The sequence below is a fragment of the Polypterus senegalus genome, chromosome 10 (genome assembly GCF_016835505.1).
Source record: "Polypterus senegalus isolate Bchr_013 chromosome 10, ASM1683550v1, whole genome shotgun sequence".
NCBI classification, from domain to species: Eukaryota; Metazoa; Chordata; class Cladistia; order Polypteriformes; family Polypteridae; genus Polypterus; species Polypterus senegalus.
The window spans coordinates 127,488,467-127,506,579 of NC_053163.1; the positions used below are offsets into that span (position 1 = coordinate 127,488,467).

The 18,113-nt window shown below is 39.1% G+C and overlaps 1 protein-coding gene across 1 annotated transcript in view; it reads right to left on the bottom strand.

Moving 5' to 3' along the window:
- Positions 1–18,113, bottom strand: part of nwd1 (NACHT and WD repeat domain containing 1) — a 75,915-nt gene that overhangs the window by 26,365 nt on the left and 31,437 nt on the right. Inside the window, exons 7-10 of the mRNA XM_039766572.1 lie at positions 14,185–14,388; positions 7,443–7,602; positions 6,992–7,109; positions 1,523–1,687 (exon numbers count right to left, since the gene is read on the bottom strand). Of these exons, the coding sequence (XP_039622506.1) occupies positions 1,523–1,687; positions 6,992–7,109; positions 7,443–7,602; positions 14,185–14,388 (647 nt within the window). The remainder of the gene's footprint in view (positions 1–1,522; positions 1,688–6,991; positions 7,110–7,442; positions 7,603–14,184; positions 14,389–18,113) is intronic.

Sequence of the window (18,113 nt, forward strand, 5' to 3'; positions counted from 1 at the left end):
ATGCTGTTTTGGGATTTTGGTTTCTTTTAGATTTGCTCTTAACATGAATTGTATGCCTTTTGTTCCCTTTAGACCTTCACTGTATCACAGATCATTTTTCTTGTGAAAAATAGATATTTTTATATTTAAAGGGTTTTTGTTTGCCCTTGGTGCTATTAGTGGGGTTTGATGGTTTCCCCTCTATACTGCTTGGGATTAAGTCATAATAAAGGGAAACGGCAGAGGCTTCAGACTCTAATACCACTCCTTTGCGCACTGTTCCACTTATAACTTAATGGAATATATTCCACACAAAATTTTATATATGTTCCTTACTTCATGTGGTTTGTAGTGATGGGCAAGAAAAAAAATTTTCATATAGAACTGACAGAATAAGGGTCTGTGGAGACTAATGTTGGACCACAGCAAATAATATTAAAACCTCCATGAAAAAAAATCTCACATTACTTGTGTCACATAATCCACATATCAAGTCTTCCACAATAGGCAAAATGAATGCATTTCAGGCTAAAATATTCTTAAATAAATGTTAGAGCAATGCAGGCAGAAGACGTGCATTCACATAGAATCGAGCTTTTGAACTGAAGACAAAACTCTTGACCAATGAATGAACAGTAAACACGGGTCTTCAATTCAGTCCCCTGTGAATATGTCTCTTTTGGGTGCATCTGGAGGGTTTTATTTAACAATGTTTTACCAGAAAATGCACGTGTTTTGCTGTTGTAAACATACAACTGAATGACTTGACATGTGGATATTGTGACGTACTGTAAGTAAAATGTTCGTTTTTGTTGTGGCCCTGCTTTGCTCTCCATAGACACTCATTCTATGTATCAGAAAATGTGTTATCTCTGTGCTACAAAAAAATATAAGGTTAAAACTTTTTCTTGGCCATTACTACAAACTACATGGGGTAAGAAATGTATTTAAGTGAAGTACTCCTTTCAGGGTGAGGCAACTTCTAAATAACCTGCAGATCATACACCTGGCCAGACCTCTCTTCTGCCATGTAGTGCACTATAGCATTCCTTTCCTATAATCCCTTCTTACCCACTGTCCTTCCATTATTTTAACACCCTCAGCTTATTATGGTCTGACTGCACTGACACGTCCGGACAGGCAGTCTTAGTCAATGAAATCTTGAACTTTTATAGGTCTGTCTCCCATCCTGAACTGTTAGACAACAACTACATTCCCAGTCCAGACTGGATTTCGTCCACAACAGTACAAGATATAATTTTCAAATTAAACATGAAATGCCTGCTGCAGACACAATATGTTTAAGCTCTCCACAATGCTACAACACTACAATGGGAAATGGTTGGCTTGTTGGAACAAACATAATCAAAGCTAAGAGTTAAAAAAATGATATTTTTCTCAATCTTCAGATGCCACCTTGGAGAAGTGAGAAGTAAGGAGTAGAACAAAGGGATTGAGACATTCCATCAAGTTCCAGTCCTAATAAGTCACAGTGAAGTTAGTTACAGTTGTATTTTAAATTTGGCAGTGAGGTTTTACTTACCCATTTTTCCTTCAATAAAATCAATGGTTGGCTTGAAAATTAGGAAGGTGTCTCTGATGAGCCGCACCTCTGGGCAGTTGACCTGTTCACAGCACATGGACAAGTCTTCAATGACGCTCCTTATCCCACAGGTATCTGTTTTACAGACTAACCAATCCATATTGCCTGTGAAGCAACAAGAAATAGGGTCAGCTCTTGATGTGGTCACTGCAGAAAAATCAGTGGGCTTATAGTGAGAAGAATATCAATGGCAAACATACAGATAAAGAGACTTGGCTGGAGACCTGCTGTAAGTCAAGAAGAAAAAGAAAGTCTAATGTGTGGATTTTATTCAGACGCAGTGATTATAACATGTAAAGGACAGGAGACGCTTTGTGTTATGTTTATGCCAGGGTCACTACTCTGTCTTCTGTGTAAATTCCTTTTTTGTGGCCTATTTGCTCATTTCTGGTCCTTTGGTTATTATCACTGTGGTGGGCTGGCGCCCTGCCCAGGGTTTGTTCCTGCCTTGCTCCCTGTGTTGGCTGGGATTGGCTCCAGCAGACCCCCATGACCTTGTAGATAGGATGTAGTGGGTTGGATAATGGATGGATGGATGGTTATTATAATTTATGTTGTTTATATTTATTATTTGTATAATTGTGTATTTTTTATGCCCTGTGGTGGGCTGGCACCCTGCCCAGGGTTTGTTCCTGCCTTGCGCCTTGTGCTGGCTGGGATTGGCTCCAGCAGACCCCCATGACCCTGTGTTTGGATATAGTGGGTTGGACAATGACTGACTTTAATTTTTTTTCAGTTGTGTTTATCGTTTGGTTTGTTCCACCATCTCTCTCGTGATTTGGGAGTGGTTCCTCAAGAGGTGGGGCTACCTGTCAATCTCTGTTACGAACAGCTCCAAGCACTATAAAGGTTAATGGAAACTGTAGGCTCTAGAAGATGCGCTTGGTGAGTTCTCCTGTTAATGTTAACCACTATCTCTTTGAACTTTTTGCTAATTTAAATTTTTTGGCTCTGTTTTATGATTTTGACTTATTGGGAGAAGGATGCTAAGGATAGAGCTGCCAGGGAAGAGGAAAAGAGGAAGACCTAAGAGAAGGTTTATGGATGTGATGAGTGAAGACATGCAGGCGATGGGTGTAACAGAACAAGATGCAGAGGACAGAAAGATATGGACGAAGATGATCCGCTGTGGCAACCCCTAATGGGAGCAGCCGAAAGAAGAAGAAGATTAATGTTAATGGACTTGGTTATTGTAGATTGCCTTTTTAGGCAATTAATTTTTTGCTTTTTTGAGAATTTTGCTGTATTTTTCTATTTTGTTAAATTAATGTTTAATTTATAAAGAAAGATTCCTCATTTACTATTATTATGATCAGTCTGGAGGTTTATGGTATATGGAGGACTATTTCGGACAAAATTAAATAAATAAATAAATGCGCAAATAAATAAAAGTACTGTGAAATGTGAGCATAAATAAATGTATCATGAAATGAAGCCTTAATAAATAAATTTGTCATGAAATGAGAGCATAAATAAATAAATGTATCATGAAATGAGAGCATTAATAAATAAATGTGTCACGAAATATGTTTTTCGTTGCTTATTTATATATTTCATTTTGTCCGTAACGTAACATTCCTGCAAACCGTCATGAAATACGGCTTGAAATAAAACTGTCACTTTCACTCGTCAAAGTTGAGAGGGTGGGCTCTAACACGCCCTCTAGTTGATGATTGGTAAATCGATAGCGCAAGAATTAATTAGAAAAATGATTACTACTGCCGATGAAATGGATAAGCTATTACGTGTTTAAGAGAGAGAATTGAAGATTTATCGGATAAAATTACAATGTTTCCTTTTTAGACTCCGATGTAGATGAAACTATTTTTGAAATTATCGAAGAACTGGTGGAACGGACTTTACTACACTCCAGTTCAGGTGATGCAGTTCCCTGCTCTGGACGTCCATCCTTTGACATTCCAGCTGAGTCAATAGAACACCTTCTGTTATGCGGTTTAAAAGTACGACAGATTGCAGATCTATATGGTGTATCGGAGAAGACGATCACAAGGCGAATGAGACAGTTTGATATACGGTAAGCTGCAACGGCTGTATTAGTTTAGGTACTTTGACATGGAAAGTGACAAGTTTTATTTCAAGTCGTATTTCATGACGGTTTGCAGGAATGTTACGGACAAAATTAAATAAATAAATAAGCAACGAAAAACATATTTCGTGACACATTTATTTATTTAGGCTCTCATTTCATGACACATTATTTATTTATTTATTTATTTATTTATGCTCTCATTTCACAGTACTTTTATTTATTTACGCATTTATTTATTTATTTAATTTTGTCCGAAATATTCCTCCATAATGGTACCCTTCCCTTGTAGGGCTTTTGTTGTATTTTTTGTGATATTTATAGTATTTTTGCTACCTCTCCATTTTTGGGTCTGTTTCAGCTGAAGCCTGCAGATAATATTTAGGGCCTGGCTGGACTAGTGAGCCTCCACCAGACAGAAGAGTGAAGATCCTGGCCTGTTTCTTGACTGAATTTTGGATGTTTTGCTTCGGAGGAAAGTCCAATCACAACAGAGTGTACCACCAGCAAAAAAACTAAAATCCATGCTCTGAAAAGTAGAACTACATTACTTACAGCGATTTCTAAGATATGTGGATGTATTTTCTGTGAATATTTACAGGACATTAAATGTAAATTGGTTAAAGCCGTATCCTTCCTGGCCAGAATCAAAGATCTGGAAGAAGATTATATTTTTTTAACCAACTTGATTTTGTCGCTATAATACATAGCCAAGTGCATACAATGTGCCATTAGGGACTGCAGTTCCCATGAGCCTTTATAGGGCTGGGAGCAGAAACAGACAGGTGGCCATTCCTCTTGGGTAACCATCCACAAATCATAAGAGACATGGCAAAACAAGCATTGACACATACAGAGTAAACAATAAACAAAACTCATTGAAAAGACATAATTACACAAATAATAAGAATAATACAGCAATAATATAAATGATAATTAACAAAGGATCAGAAAAGACAGAAAAAAGGAATTTAAAACATAAGTTAGGGTAGTGGCCCTGGCTTAAACATAACACTGTACTATCGAAACCTCAGAACAAAGACAAGGAAACCAAAGAACCAAAATAAAATGAAGTAAAAAAAAATAAAAAGCAAGGATAAATTTAAAATGCTTAGTTAAATATTAAAGAATCAAAACTTGGTCATCTGTCTGGGGTTGCCACAGTGGGTATTGAGCCCCTGTCTAACACATGGAATGGCTCATTCAATCACTTACGTAAAATTACCACACTACAACAAGCCCTTTTATCTACTGACAACTGCCAACACCTGGCCACTGTCCCTCTTAACAGTCAAGTGTGTGTCCTTCATCTCCTCTCTCTGGCAGGGACAGGCCCTTAATTCCCATTCAAAGGTCAATGGCAGATATACTTAGGAGTCACTCACAAGGTCAGGTGGAGTTTTCTCTGTGCTCCAGGAACACAAAGCCAGAGCTGCACCAGGTAGACTCTGTTGTCTGTGCACCACTGAGCCCCCTGTAAGATATGCAGATCTCATTCTCCAGGATGCATTTATTGTGGAAGATACAGAATGGACTCAAATATTCCTTTATGTGACTGTGTGCTCTTTAAAGCAAACGTTCATATCCTTGATGCTTGCCTGCAGAGTAGTCAATAGGTCAGCACCTGTTTGTATGGAGACACTTCTGAGGTCCTTTCTTTCTTCTCGACCACTCAGGTCTGCAGGTGAACAGCATGTGAAGATGTCACCTCTGCATGGCATTAAATCTCAGACATTAGAATAGACTCATTTCATGCGTAGCTTCGAGTTGGTGGAATGAGTTGTCCAACTCCATTCAAAATTCTGACTCCCTCAAAGTGCTTAAGAAGCATTTGAAGATTCTCTTGTTTGGTGTATTTCTGTCTAACTGATATTCACTGTTAGGTTTTCATAACCAAAGAAGTGTAACTATTTTTCATTATGTTCTGAACTCTTCACTTGTGGTGATCAATTGTGTAACCTTGTCTTGTGACATTTGTTCCTAAAATGTTCCCCAGACCAACGTTTGCTTGATTATGTCGACCTTTTTTGTAATTTGCTTTGTTAAAGTGTCTACTATGCAAATAAACTGTAAATATAGTGGCCTGGAGATGTTGCCACCTCTGATGTATCTTCCTTCACCTTCGTCTTTCCTTTGACAAAGAATCAGACAACCCGTGCAATCGTTGGGTTGACTTGCCCCAGATTCCTGATGGAATATGCTAAAATACAATTTTTCTTCTATTTTCTTCTATTTATTTTATTTATGTTTATTGCATATTTTATTGTAAAGCACTTTGGCTACAACATAACTGATGTTGTTTTAAATGTGCTCCATATATAAATTGAGATTGACATGTCTTCCCATAGAGCTGTCCTTTCATGTAGCCTTATAGCGCACTCCCAGTACTCCGACACACAACCCCGCTGCCAATGGGCCAATTAGTACACAGGCATGTTGTTATGATACATTCATATAATATCAAGGTTAATGTCACTGTCTCTGTAAAACACTTTTAAAGGATTCATTCACATATCCAAGCTAAGTTTGGCACACAGGGGCTAGTCTGCCTGCATTTAGAAAACCATCACTTTAGCAGTTTGAAGAATGAACAACTGCAGTGTAGGTATTGTGCTATTACTGTATATTTTGGAGGTGGGGTTGAGTCTTTACTGTCCTTGTTTGGAGACCAGAAAGGACCAGCACGTGGAGAAGACATTATATAAGGCTTGGACTGCCGCCAAAACCCTTTGAAGCTGACGGCCGGATGATGTTGCTTTCATCCGTCCCGAAAATCCTTTCAGTGTAGTGACGAAAAATGGCAGATTGTATACGTCAAGATCCGACCTGGCGTTGTCTGCTATAGCTTCCTTCGTCTGTTATACTGCGTAAACCGTCATTAAAGACAGCTAAGTATAGTTCTCTTATGTGATTTTTGTACCACAGTAATCACTATGGGAGGAATATCGCCTTTTAATATCATGTCTCTATATTTTCGGTTACTTAAAATGCCGCAATTTAAAAGAACTTATTCCAACAAGGGAGCTTTTGCTTCTAAAGGAAACACATGTCAAGTTGTGTTACCACTGCCAGTGCACACCTTCCCAAGGCCTTGAAAGGACCTATCCCTGTCCTTTGCCACCTTTTTCTGAAAACACTTTCCCTCCTGACCAGACTCCCTGCTGCAGCAGTAAGGATCACTAATCACTGAAAGGACATGCTGCACTTTTTAGGCATCTTGAACTTAGCAGCTGCCCTGGGAGAAAGTATTGACAGACATGGACTGAGATTTAGTGGCCGAGCCCAGGGAGTAATACATCGGTTAAAACTGGTTTGGTTAGTGGAGGTGGAGAGGCTTCGAAAAGTTGTTAGTTTCTCCTCACCAATCACATCACGTTTCAGCTCCTCGATACGGCCAGCATTAAGCAGATGATATGGCATCTCACGAAGTTTCCTTAGATTTGGGACATTCTCTGAGAACCACAAAGGCTGTGCTGCCACCTGAAAAAGAAAGGCATAAAGACTTCTAAGAGACCATTCCATCTATTGAGCAACAAAAACATGTGACTTTATAGATTTGTGGGGGTCATTAATGTCGAGTGTACAGAGTGCAGTGAAATTCTCAGATGTTATCACTCATTCAAGCAAGAGCGAAAATGTATCGTGACTACAAAAAATTGGGTATGTATAAGGCTGGATTTTGCTGGCCAATCTCCTGCTGATTGTACCCAGAACCTGAGCTTATTATAAACATGTTGTGCCAAACATAACGGCAGTACCAAAGTAGTGAGATAGGCCATCATGTTGCATCTTTTGAGATAATTCTATACGGACCTTTCTGTCAGGTTTCAGATTTATCTTGAGTGAAGGAAGGGAGATTGCCTTTTTCTCTCCTCTACTCCATTTTCCCTGGAAGAAATCAGCCAGGATGTGGTGTAGCAGGGTCTTCTGCTCCTTGGAGAGATATCTTTTCTCCACTGTTTCTGTGAACTGCCTACAATTGAAAGAAGAAGTAGATAGCTGGATCTGTAGTGGGGGCAGCATTGTAAAATTCTACATAGGCAAATTTTGCCACATTCTATTATTATGTAGCCCTATGGTCATGGAAGGGAATAGCACAGTTTGACCCTTCTGCCTTATCCATTAGGCAGATGTTAAGGTCTTGTAGGTTTTACTTTCTGCTACTCTGTTCCTCTCAGCCCTCTCTGTCTTGCAGCTTTATTCCACAGACCCTCGTGCAGCCCCCAGTATCATTCAGTCTATCTACAAATATATTCCTGTCCCACCTCTGTATTCTAGTGCCTAGTCCATTTGTGTCATATCACAATGTAAATTAGCTTCACTACCGCTATCCTGACCATGTAATATGTCAACGTCTTGCAGAGTGCATGTGTAAAAGCCTTGTGCCCTACATCTTTCTTCAAGCCTAAACCTGTCAGATTCAGATCTCAGCATGCTGCAACTCTAAAGCCTATTAGTCTGATTTTGCCGTATCACAGTGTTATTAGAAGATTAGAAAAACTTGTGAAGAGAACAGACCATTCAACCCAACAAAACTCTCCAGTCCTATCTATCTAATCCCTCCAAAACAACTTCAAGTCAAGTTTTGAATATTCCGACTGCCCACCACACTACTTGGTAGCTTTTTATACAGTATGTATCTGTGGTTCTCTGTGTAAAGATAAACTTAATAACATTTATGTGAAATTTATCCTTAACAAGTTCCCAACTGTGTCTCTGAGTTCTTACTGAACTCATTTTAAAATAACAGTCTCGATCCACGGTGTTAATTTCCTTCATAATTTTAAACACTTCAATCACATCTCCTCTCAATTTCTGTTTGCTTAAACTACAAAGGTTCAACTTCTTTAGCCTTCCCTCATAACTCATATCCTGCCATCCCGGAACCAGTCTAGTCACTCTTTTCTGGACTTTTTCTACTGCTGCTATATCTTTTTTATATCCTGGTTTTCTCTTAACTATTCATTGCCACCTTTTGCAACTGCCTTCTCCATTTTCTACCTCATGCTGTCCCACACAAACACCACAGGCTTGAATACAAGCACCTTTTCCAAAATGTCATCTACCTTTTCTCCTGTGCAGGCAAAAAGAAGCAAAAAAGTTTTACAAACTCCCACTCATCTCCTTAGCGGCAACCAAATAAATAGAGTATACTGGAGTACATATATTTTTTTTTTAATTAGTAACACAAAAGCACTTAGCACTCCTTCAGTTTCAGCTCTCAAGGATGACAGCAGTAAGTCAGTCTCTCCAAACTCCAATACTGTAGCATTATTGCCTACCAGACTAACCCTGTCAGATCTCTGCTTCTTGTAGTTGTTATGCCTAGCAAGTGTTGTTCTTTTAGATCTCAGTTTTGTAAAGTTTTACAGCCAATTATCCCAGTCCAGTCAGATCCCAATGTCCTATAACTACAGTATAATCCCACGTAGTTTGACTCTGTCAGTTTGCAGTGATATGCTACATTACCCCTGTACTCTTGTCAGATCTCCATGCTTTGAGCCACCTTGTTCAGCAGTACTATCCATTTAATGCATACTGACTCTCAGCTTTCTAATCAATTAACCCTGTCTTGTCAGACTGCAGTGTTGTGCAGCTATAATACCTAGCAGTTTCATCCTGATAGACTGCAGTTTCCAATAGCTGTCATGCCTAACAGCCTTCCAGTCAAATCAAAGTTTTCTGCAAGCATACGCTGTCTACTAACTTGATTGTGTCATTTTTAATGTCCTGCAGCACACATGTCAAAGCCTGACCCTGTGAAACCGCTATGTCTTGCAGACAAAATACCTGCCAACATAATTCTGTCAAATTTCAGTGCCTTTCAAATCTAATGCCCAGTAGAATAATCCTTCCAAGTTATGGTGGTATGCAATTTAGCAACCTAATAGCCTGATCCTATCACATTTCAGCATTCTGTAGCTTTACTTTACTCAGTTAGATCTCAGTGTTTTGGACCCTTATCCCTTCTGTAATGCCTTTAAATGTGATCCTGTCAGATGGTCTAAGATTTCAATTCCTAATAGTCTTATGCTATCAGATGTCATCATCCTGCAGTTGTGATGCCTGTGGTCTGATCCTGTCAGGTCATAATTTTGTATGATTTTCTTTCCTGCTAGTTATGTGCACAGTACAAAGCCTGCTTAGTTGTTTTCTATCAGACTGCAGTTTTCTGGGACAGTCTTTCCAGATAGCCTCATTCTGTCAAATCGCAATGTTCTGCAAGGTTTTGCCTTACTATGATAAATTTCACTGTCCTGGAGCATACCTGCATTAAAGCTTGATTCTGTCAAACATCTGTGTCATGCAGACTGGCTCCCTACTAGACTAATTCTGTCAGATCTCATAATGCAGGTGAAATAATTCTGCCAGTTTATGGTGCCCTGCATCGTTACTATGTGCTATGTTATATTTCAGGATTCTTCTGCTGTACTCCATTGATCATCATTATGTCAGATGTTGCCGTATCATTTGATCATTCCACAAAGACAAATTCTGTCCACTATATCATACATTTTCAAAGTAAGCTAGACTTTCTGGGTCAGTTTGCACTTTTTTCAGTTTTATTCTATAGAAATGAATCTAGTCCTCAATGTCCAGAGCCAACTAGTCTAATACTTTCAGATCTAAATGTCCTCCAGCTGTAATGCCTAGATGTCTGATCCTGCTAGAATGCAGTATCTGCATCTTAATCTCATAAAGATTCATCTGTTCCTTATGAACAGCATCTTTAAAGTCCACTAGAATAATCCTGCTAGACCTCAGTGTCCTTCAATGCCAGACCCTGCTAAATTGTTTCTCACTGATTGCAGCATACTATAGCTTATTTTTTATCCAAACATATCATATCAGACCTCAGTGTCCTGTAGCTGAAATACCAACTAGTCCCATTGTGTCAGATCCCAGTGTTCCACTGCTTTACTTAAAGGAACAATTGGAATCCACTGTACCAATTCCTTACATAACTTTATAACCTTCAATTATGTCATTTCTAGTCTTTACAGCAAGATACTGAGATCTGATATGACCAGGGTAGGTGGCAGTCATTCTGCAAGATTCAAATATCTAACAGGATTACGCATCTATTCATTTTTGCTACAAGATTGTGAGAAACAACAAAGCCAAGCAAAAGGTAGTAAAGAATGTTCTGTATGTTTTAATGTTCTACTCTGATCCTGTTAGATTGCACTGTGCTATGGGTTTACTTTCCATTAGCCCAGGGATGGGCAAAGTCAGTCCTGGAGGGCAGCAGTGCCTGCAGGTTTTGGTTTCAACCCAGTTGCTTAATTAGAAAACAATCCTTGCCGATTATTCTATTTCATGACATGTTAGTGTTTTAACTCTGCCATGTCAGATCATTCTCACATCCAAGATTTTTTTTTTCTTTCTAAGGATATCATACAAATGATTTGAAGTCTAAAACAGATGCATAATTCTCAGACCTTCACTTTTTTCTCTTCACTTTTATTCCAAATATTTACTTAAACCAAATAGTACATGATAAATACACACAGGGGGCCACACGGTGGTGCAGTGGGTAGCGCTGCTGCCTCTCAGTAAGAAGACCTGTGTTCGCTTCCCGGGCCCTCCCTGCGTGGAGTTTGCATGCTCTCTGCATGGGTTTCCTCCGGGTGCTCTGGTTTCCTCCCACAGTCCAAAGACATGAAGGTTAGGTGCATTAGCGATCCTAATTTGTGCTTGGTGTGTGTGCCCTGCAGTGGGCTGGCACCCTGCCCGGGGTTTGTTTCCAGCCTTGCGCCCTTTGTTGGCTGGGATTGGCTCCAGCAGACCCCCGTGACCCTGTAGTTAGATATAGCGGGTTGGATAATGGTAACGCTAAATGAAGAAATGCTGATCTCTTTTATTCTAAGTGCTAATAGGGAGCAATTAAAAAACGAGAATACAGCTGTTTAAGCCTAAAATAAGCAACAAGGGTTCAAAATCTTAACGAGCGAGACTACTAAAGTGAAGGAGAAGTGTTACCTGAGCAATAAGGGCTTCTTATTAAGCAATTGGGTTGGAGCAAAAACCTGCAGCCCTCCAGGAATGACTTTGCCCACCCCTGTATTAGCCTAATCCTGTCACGACTCTGCTGAAGTGCCTATTAGTCTTTTCTTTTCACATCACAGTGTTACAGCTTCAAAGCTTGAAAGACTGTCCAACAGTTATTCTCAACTGGCAGTCCAGAGGAATCACAAAAAGGCTGAAAATAATCATAATACTGTATAGCTGTGCAATACTTAAATCACTAAAAACCAAGCCAGAGCAGCAATGTGAAACCTAAGCCCCCAGATTGAATCCAGTTGAAAAATCTTATAAAAGTGGCCCGCTTCATCAATAATTTAAAACTTGTTACATGTATCCTGTTAGGACCAGTAATTTTTATCAGACTCTTTTTGAAATGTGTTTTATTTACGGACTGTATCCATGTTGTCACACAAATGCACTCTGAACCATGGTTCAGTGTTGCATCGAACAACCTCTCCTCCTCCTCCTCCTCCTCCTTCCTCTGCAGATTGGAAGATGATGGGTGAAAGACGTCTGATGTCATTTCTGGCTTCCAACCTCCTGGAACTGCCCATATTACTGTTGTGGCTTGGGTGCCCCAAAAGCACAGATCTCCCAAAAATACCTTCAAACATTGCCATCTGGGGGAGGATTAGGGGGAGTATTACTAGATAAAAAAGGGACCTAGAAAAATCTTTATAAAATAGAAGATTTACTTGAACAAAAGGCTCTTTAGTCCAACATGCTCCTAAAAGCACAAAAAGGAATTGCCTGAGGAGGCAAGGCAATCCACAACAAACACAGTCCAAATATAAAATCCCTACGTGAAGTCAAAAACAGAGCATAGGTTCAAAAAATCCATCAAAAAGCACAGCAAAATATAAGTAACACTCCACTTTCTAGCACATTTGAAATGAACTCCTGGCGGTGATTGGCAGGTGACTCCGCCTCTTGGGGGGACCCACCCAGCAAACACATGGGACATAACAGTTTCATATAAACTCAAAGAATAATGTGCATAATAAACGAAAGAAACATTAATATAAATAAATGGCACAAAACAGGCAAGAAACAAATCTTTGAACCCCAGCCAGGGGAGAAATGCTGGCTGACACATGGCATCCACTTGCTCAGCCTCATAACCAGCTCAACTGCAGTTAATTGAAAGCTCCTGTCTAAAAAAATGCTCCACTTGAACAGCATGTTGTTTTTTGTCTTTCTCCAAAAATTATACACGGTTACCTGTGGTTCCCTCATCTCTTTAGAATCTCTTTTTGTGCTTTATTGTACAGTGTATAGTTTAGCTGGATTACATTTACAACTGATATAAAATGTGTCTTCAGTGTCATCATCATGTCCAAGTAGAGACTGGATGGACTCCCGATGTATGCACAGCATTTTGGGGTTTAGGAGTCGCTCATGTTTATCAGCGCAGCTCAGTGCACTGCAGATAGTAACCTGTATATAAAATAGCAATGGGATGCTAGTAATAACCCAACAAGAAAAAGTGAAAAGAAAAGAAGGTGACATATCTGGGTGCCATAAACAACTTCAGGGTTTTAGCATGATGGGACAATCGAATGGAGGAGATGATAGGTCAGCTTTATACTTGCCGCCGCTGCTGCTGCTCCACTCCACTCAATTTTTAAAGCTACAAAGGTGTCAGGACTGGCCACCCTTCTGCTGCTTAACCGACTGCTGCCATCTCCCTACACAATGCTTTTGTCTTTTCTGCTGACTTGATTGTTGCATGGGGACACAGGGCACATTTGCATTTCCACTTACAGTATGTTAAATGTGGCTGCCTCTGTTGAAAAAAACACCTCAGTACTGAATTCAGAGGATAACATAGTAACTTCTTTAATAAGATATAAACAAAATTCTGCAGTGACTAATTCGGCATTTAAATATTAGTTTTGTTTTTATATTTTTAGAAATACTTAACTATTTATACTTATTTTAAAAGTGATACTTAAGAGGAGTTGAGCCAGGAGCAGTTTTTGTTTGCAACCAAAAACATCTACAGTGACACATTCTGTATTTTGGTAATTATTGGTTATTATCTTTCCCTAAAAATGTCTACTCATTTAATGTTATGATTAAGAAACACGAGCAGTGCTTAAAATAAGTTTTATTTGATAAAAACACACAGGCTCTTTTTGAAATGTCTTTTGTTCAAATATGCTTTTGTTCATAAACATAAATTCAAAAACAAGCAACTTTGTCAAGTTTGCAGCAAAAGTACAAGAAGGTAAAGAGCTTGTCCCATGTCTGGGGGCCCACACATTTTCTCATAGCACACTAGGGGTCCTTGGGGAAATAAAGATCATGAACCAATGATCCAAGGTATATTTTGGTGTCCTGCAGTGTTTAATTTCTCTGTGTCTTATTCTCTTTGATCTAAATATCCTTCAGTTTTATGGCTTTACATTTTTAATCTCTTAGAACTCTGCAGTCATAGGGACAGGCTCTCCATTTAATTCTAACAGAGTTGTTTCTCCATTAGACACACAATAATGATCCCATCATTCTAGTGTGGTTTACCTACCGGTGGTAAAGCCCAAGAACCTTCATCCCATCTGCTTGCCTTTCCACCAGATACTCCCCCATGTCATGGCGAAGTCTGGTCCATAGCAGTGGGGGCAGACGTATGATTTCTTTGTTTGGAGGGAGCCAGTACTGATAGATGTCACCCAGCACATCATCATCCAGGGAAAGGATGTCCCGCAACTCAATTTCAGTCAGCCCATTCCTGGGAATGATAGGAAGGAATTAGACGGAGAGATATACAGTACCTAAGACTTTGCTTGAAATTCAAACCCCTGATATTTCAATAATAACGGCCATAAGTGTGATAGCTCTTTACTATTACTTTGACCAGTGGTGGTGTCTCTGTAAAAGACCAGAAGGTTTACTGAGTTGTTTTCATTATATTGTGGTTTCTTCTTAGGAGAATGAAAACATCCATATTAGAATGGTGAAAATTTGAGTGAATGAGAAGCTGCAGAAAGTCCTTTGAGGTGATGCTGTGAAAAAAGATGAGATGCAAGGGCCAGTAAGAGAGGTATAGTTTTAGAGGACGCTGAGACCACTTTAGAAAAAAGGACAGTTAGATCTGTTTTTCTTTTGAACTAGCAGCTAAGCAAATTGACAGGAATACAATATGTTTTAACAGTGTATTTGATAATAGGATGTATTTATGCAAATAAATACATTTGGGGCAGTATCAAATGTAAAGAAAATGTTAAAAACAAGTGTTATTATCTATTAGAATGTATACGCTTAAACTCAGACAAACTAACCAGTGTGTACATGCTTGTAAGAAAATGTGAAATACAGGCTTGGAAATTTTGTTAACCTGCATCTCCTAATTAACCTAAAATAATTCTACTGACAAGCAGCAAAACTCTTAGTAATTCTAAGTCATCCGATTTTTCACTGATATGACTTACTATAAAGAGCCGTCTAGCCACAGAATAAGAGAGGTTACCTCTATTGGCTTGCCACAGACACTATACGGCTTTTGAGAGTGACAGGTGACATATGGCTATTGATTTCAGAAATATGTATTAGAATGAGAGAGAGAGAGAGAGACAGCATAGGCAGTTTTGAAGATTGCAATAAAGCATCATGCTATCTATCTGAGGATGAAAGTACAGCCCCATCAACGAAATGAAAATGCGTTCCAACAGAGAAGAATATAAAGGGTGCTCCATTGTGCATACTTTTATAGAAAGCTTTATTTGGATTACAAAGAATGGACTTTTTAATTTACACGTGTTTTCTTCTACTTCTTACTTCTAGTGTTTGATGACTGTTTTTCTGAAATCAAAAATACGTGTAAAGATAAAAAATACAGTTTGAGCATTATCTTACTGAAATGTCTTGATAGTGATGAATATAGCGAGCCGGGCTCATCAGATGAGTCGTACACTTTTTAAGTCAGAGGTGGCGAACTCCAGGCGTGGAGGGCCGCAGTGCCTGCAGGTTTTCATTCTAACCCTTTTCCTACTCAGTTGACCAGTTTTCACTGTAATTCGCTTCTTTTCCTATCATTTTAATAGCCTTGTTTTTAAGGATTCAGTCCTCTGAATGTATTCTTTTTCTCATTAAATGACAGCCAAACAGAAATGAGATGGCCAGCTAAACTGGGATTTCAAACTCCAACCAATTTCATTCCAACAAATCTCTTAATGAGGATCTGATACTTGCTGTTAATTAAAGCTGTTATTTAATTCCATGGCTTGTTGCTGCTCTCATTTACAAAACTGTTGATTTTCTGTTTTTTTCTAAGAACACCATCAAAATGTTTTGGTGACCTGAGAGATCAGCCTTATTGAGACCTTCACCTTTCTTTATATTCAGATACTGTGTGATGAACACAGGTGAGATGATCATCTGACTTGTTTTGTGTCTCATTATTGTTTGGCTGCTAATTAAGGAAAAAGAGACAACTAAGTGGCCTGAGTCAAGTTAATTAAAACTAACATAAAAGAAGTAAATTAGCAGCAAAAACTGGTCACTAATGAAGTAGGTGGTTAGAATGAAAACCTGCAGCCACTGTGTAACCTCCAGGACCAGAGTTCGACACCTGTGTTGTAAGTGATTTGTTTGTCTTTAGATTCAAGCTGTGCTCATTCAAGTGATTCATTATTTGTTCTTTCACAGGTAACAGTTCAGGTGCTAAAGAATATATTTATTATATTTGACACATTTTTCATGTCTTTCTCTTGTAATGACAAAATATTTATATTCTCACTTGAAATGATTTATGCAGATCAGCAGAACAGCTTCTGGCCCCTGCTCAGGTTATGAAACTAATTTAGCAAGCACTGGTCTTTGTTAAAAATATTTGTGCGGCCCTTTTAAACTATCTGGGAGCAGCGCAACACACCCCATGCGTTTAAGCAGGTGTGCAGCTCTTGAAGAGGCTCTTGGCCTTTGCTAAGGTAGTTGGAAATGTAGCCCTTTTAGACAGCTGAAGGAGACAGGAGTACAGCTTCTGGCCCCTGATGATGTATTGAAACTAATAAATGTGGCAAAAATGCAGTACACCTTAGGAGAGTCAACTTGGAAGACATAACAGGTCTTCATTCCAGCTACCTGAGAAATTTTCTTCAGGTTCTCTGTCACATCCCAAAGATGTTGGTTAGATTGATTGGTGGCTCCAAACTGGCCAGTGTAGGTAACGGTGCACTGGGATGGATTAGCACCACTACTAGTTTGTTCATGGTTTTCACCTTATACTCTAGAGCAGTGGTTCGCAAACTCAGTCCCAGGGACCCCTTGTGGCTGCAGGTTTTTGTTCCAAGCAACTTCCATTTTTTCATTGGACTCATGGCCTAATTAAGTGAGTCATTATTTCCCAGTGGGTGGCGCAGTGGGTAGCGCTGCTGCCTTGCAGTTAGGGGACCTGGGTTCGCTACCTGGGTCCTCCCTGTGTGGAGTTTGCATGTTCTTCTCATGTCTGCGTGGGTTTCCTCCCACTGTCCAAAGAAGTGCAGGTTAGGTGCAATGGTGATTGTAAATTGTCCCTAGTGTGTGCACCCTGCGGTGGGATGGCACCCTGCCCAGGGTTTGTTTCCTGCCTTGTGTTGGCTCGGTTTGGCTCCAGCAGACCCCCGTGACCCTGTAGTTTGGGTATAGAGGGTTGGATAATGGATGGATTATTTCCCAGTTTCTGTGTTTTGATATCAGTATAGAAATTATAAAACTAAGATTGGAATTTTTTTATTAAAATGTACTAAGCAGTTATAGGGGGAATATGTAGTTTTTTAACTTGTTAATAGTATTTCATCCTAATTTTCTTTCTATGCTTTTCCAAGTGTTCTGGTTATTTAAATCATTATTTACTAATTAGCGGGTGTGACTTTGAAGTAACAACTTTCATCATCCCGGGTATCTACTCTGCTTGTTGCAAATTGTCATTACAGTATTAGGGTTAAATGAAGGGAGTAAACTACATAAAAAAAGGGGAAAATAATAGGGAAACAATAAGAGAGTTAAGAATTTAAAGCTGTAGGATAACAGAAATACTTATAAAATACCTTATAAATGTAAAAACCATACTGCTGTGGTTTTCTGAATGCAGAATAAGAAAAGAGATAATAACTGATCTCTTTTAATTAGCTGTTTTTTATCACTGATTGTGAATCTGGTTGGAGCAAAAACATGCAGCCACAGGGGGTCCCCAGGACTGAGTTTGGGAACCACTGCTCTAGAGATGTTCTCAAGTTGCGTTATCTCTAAATTGGATTAAGCAGGTTAAGAGTTGAATTAAGAATAAACCATTTTTTTTCTCAATAATTACTGTATAATTGTACTTAGTCCAATTCAGTGTTATATGAACCTATTCTAGCACCAATGGATAGAAGGTAGGAATCACCTCTGGATGGGTCTATCCCAGGAACCTTTTTACATCATTTCAAACAAGAACATTTTAGAATTGGCAATTAACATAACTTTTGGCTCATTTGT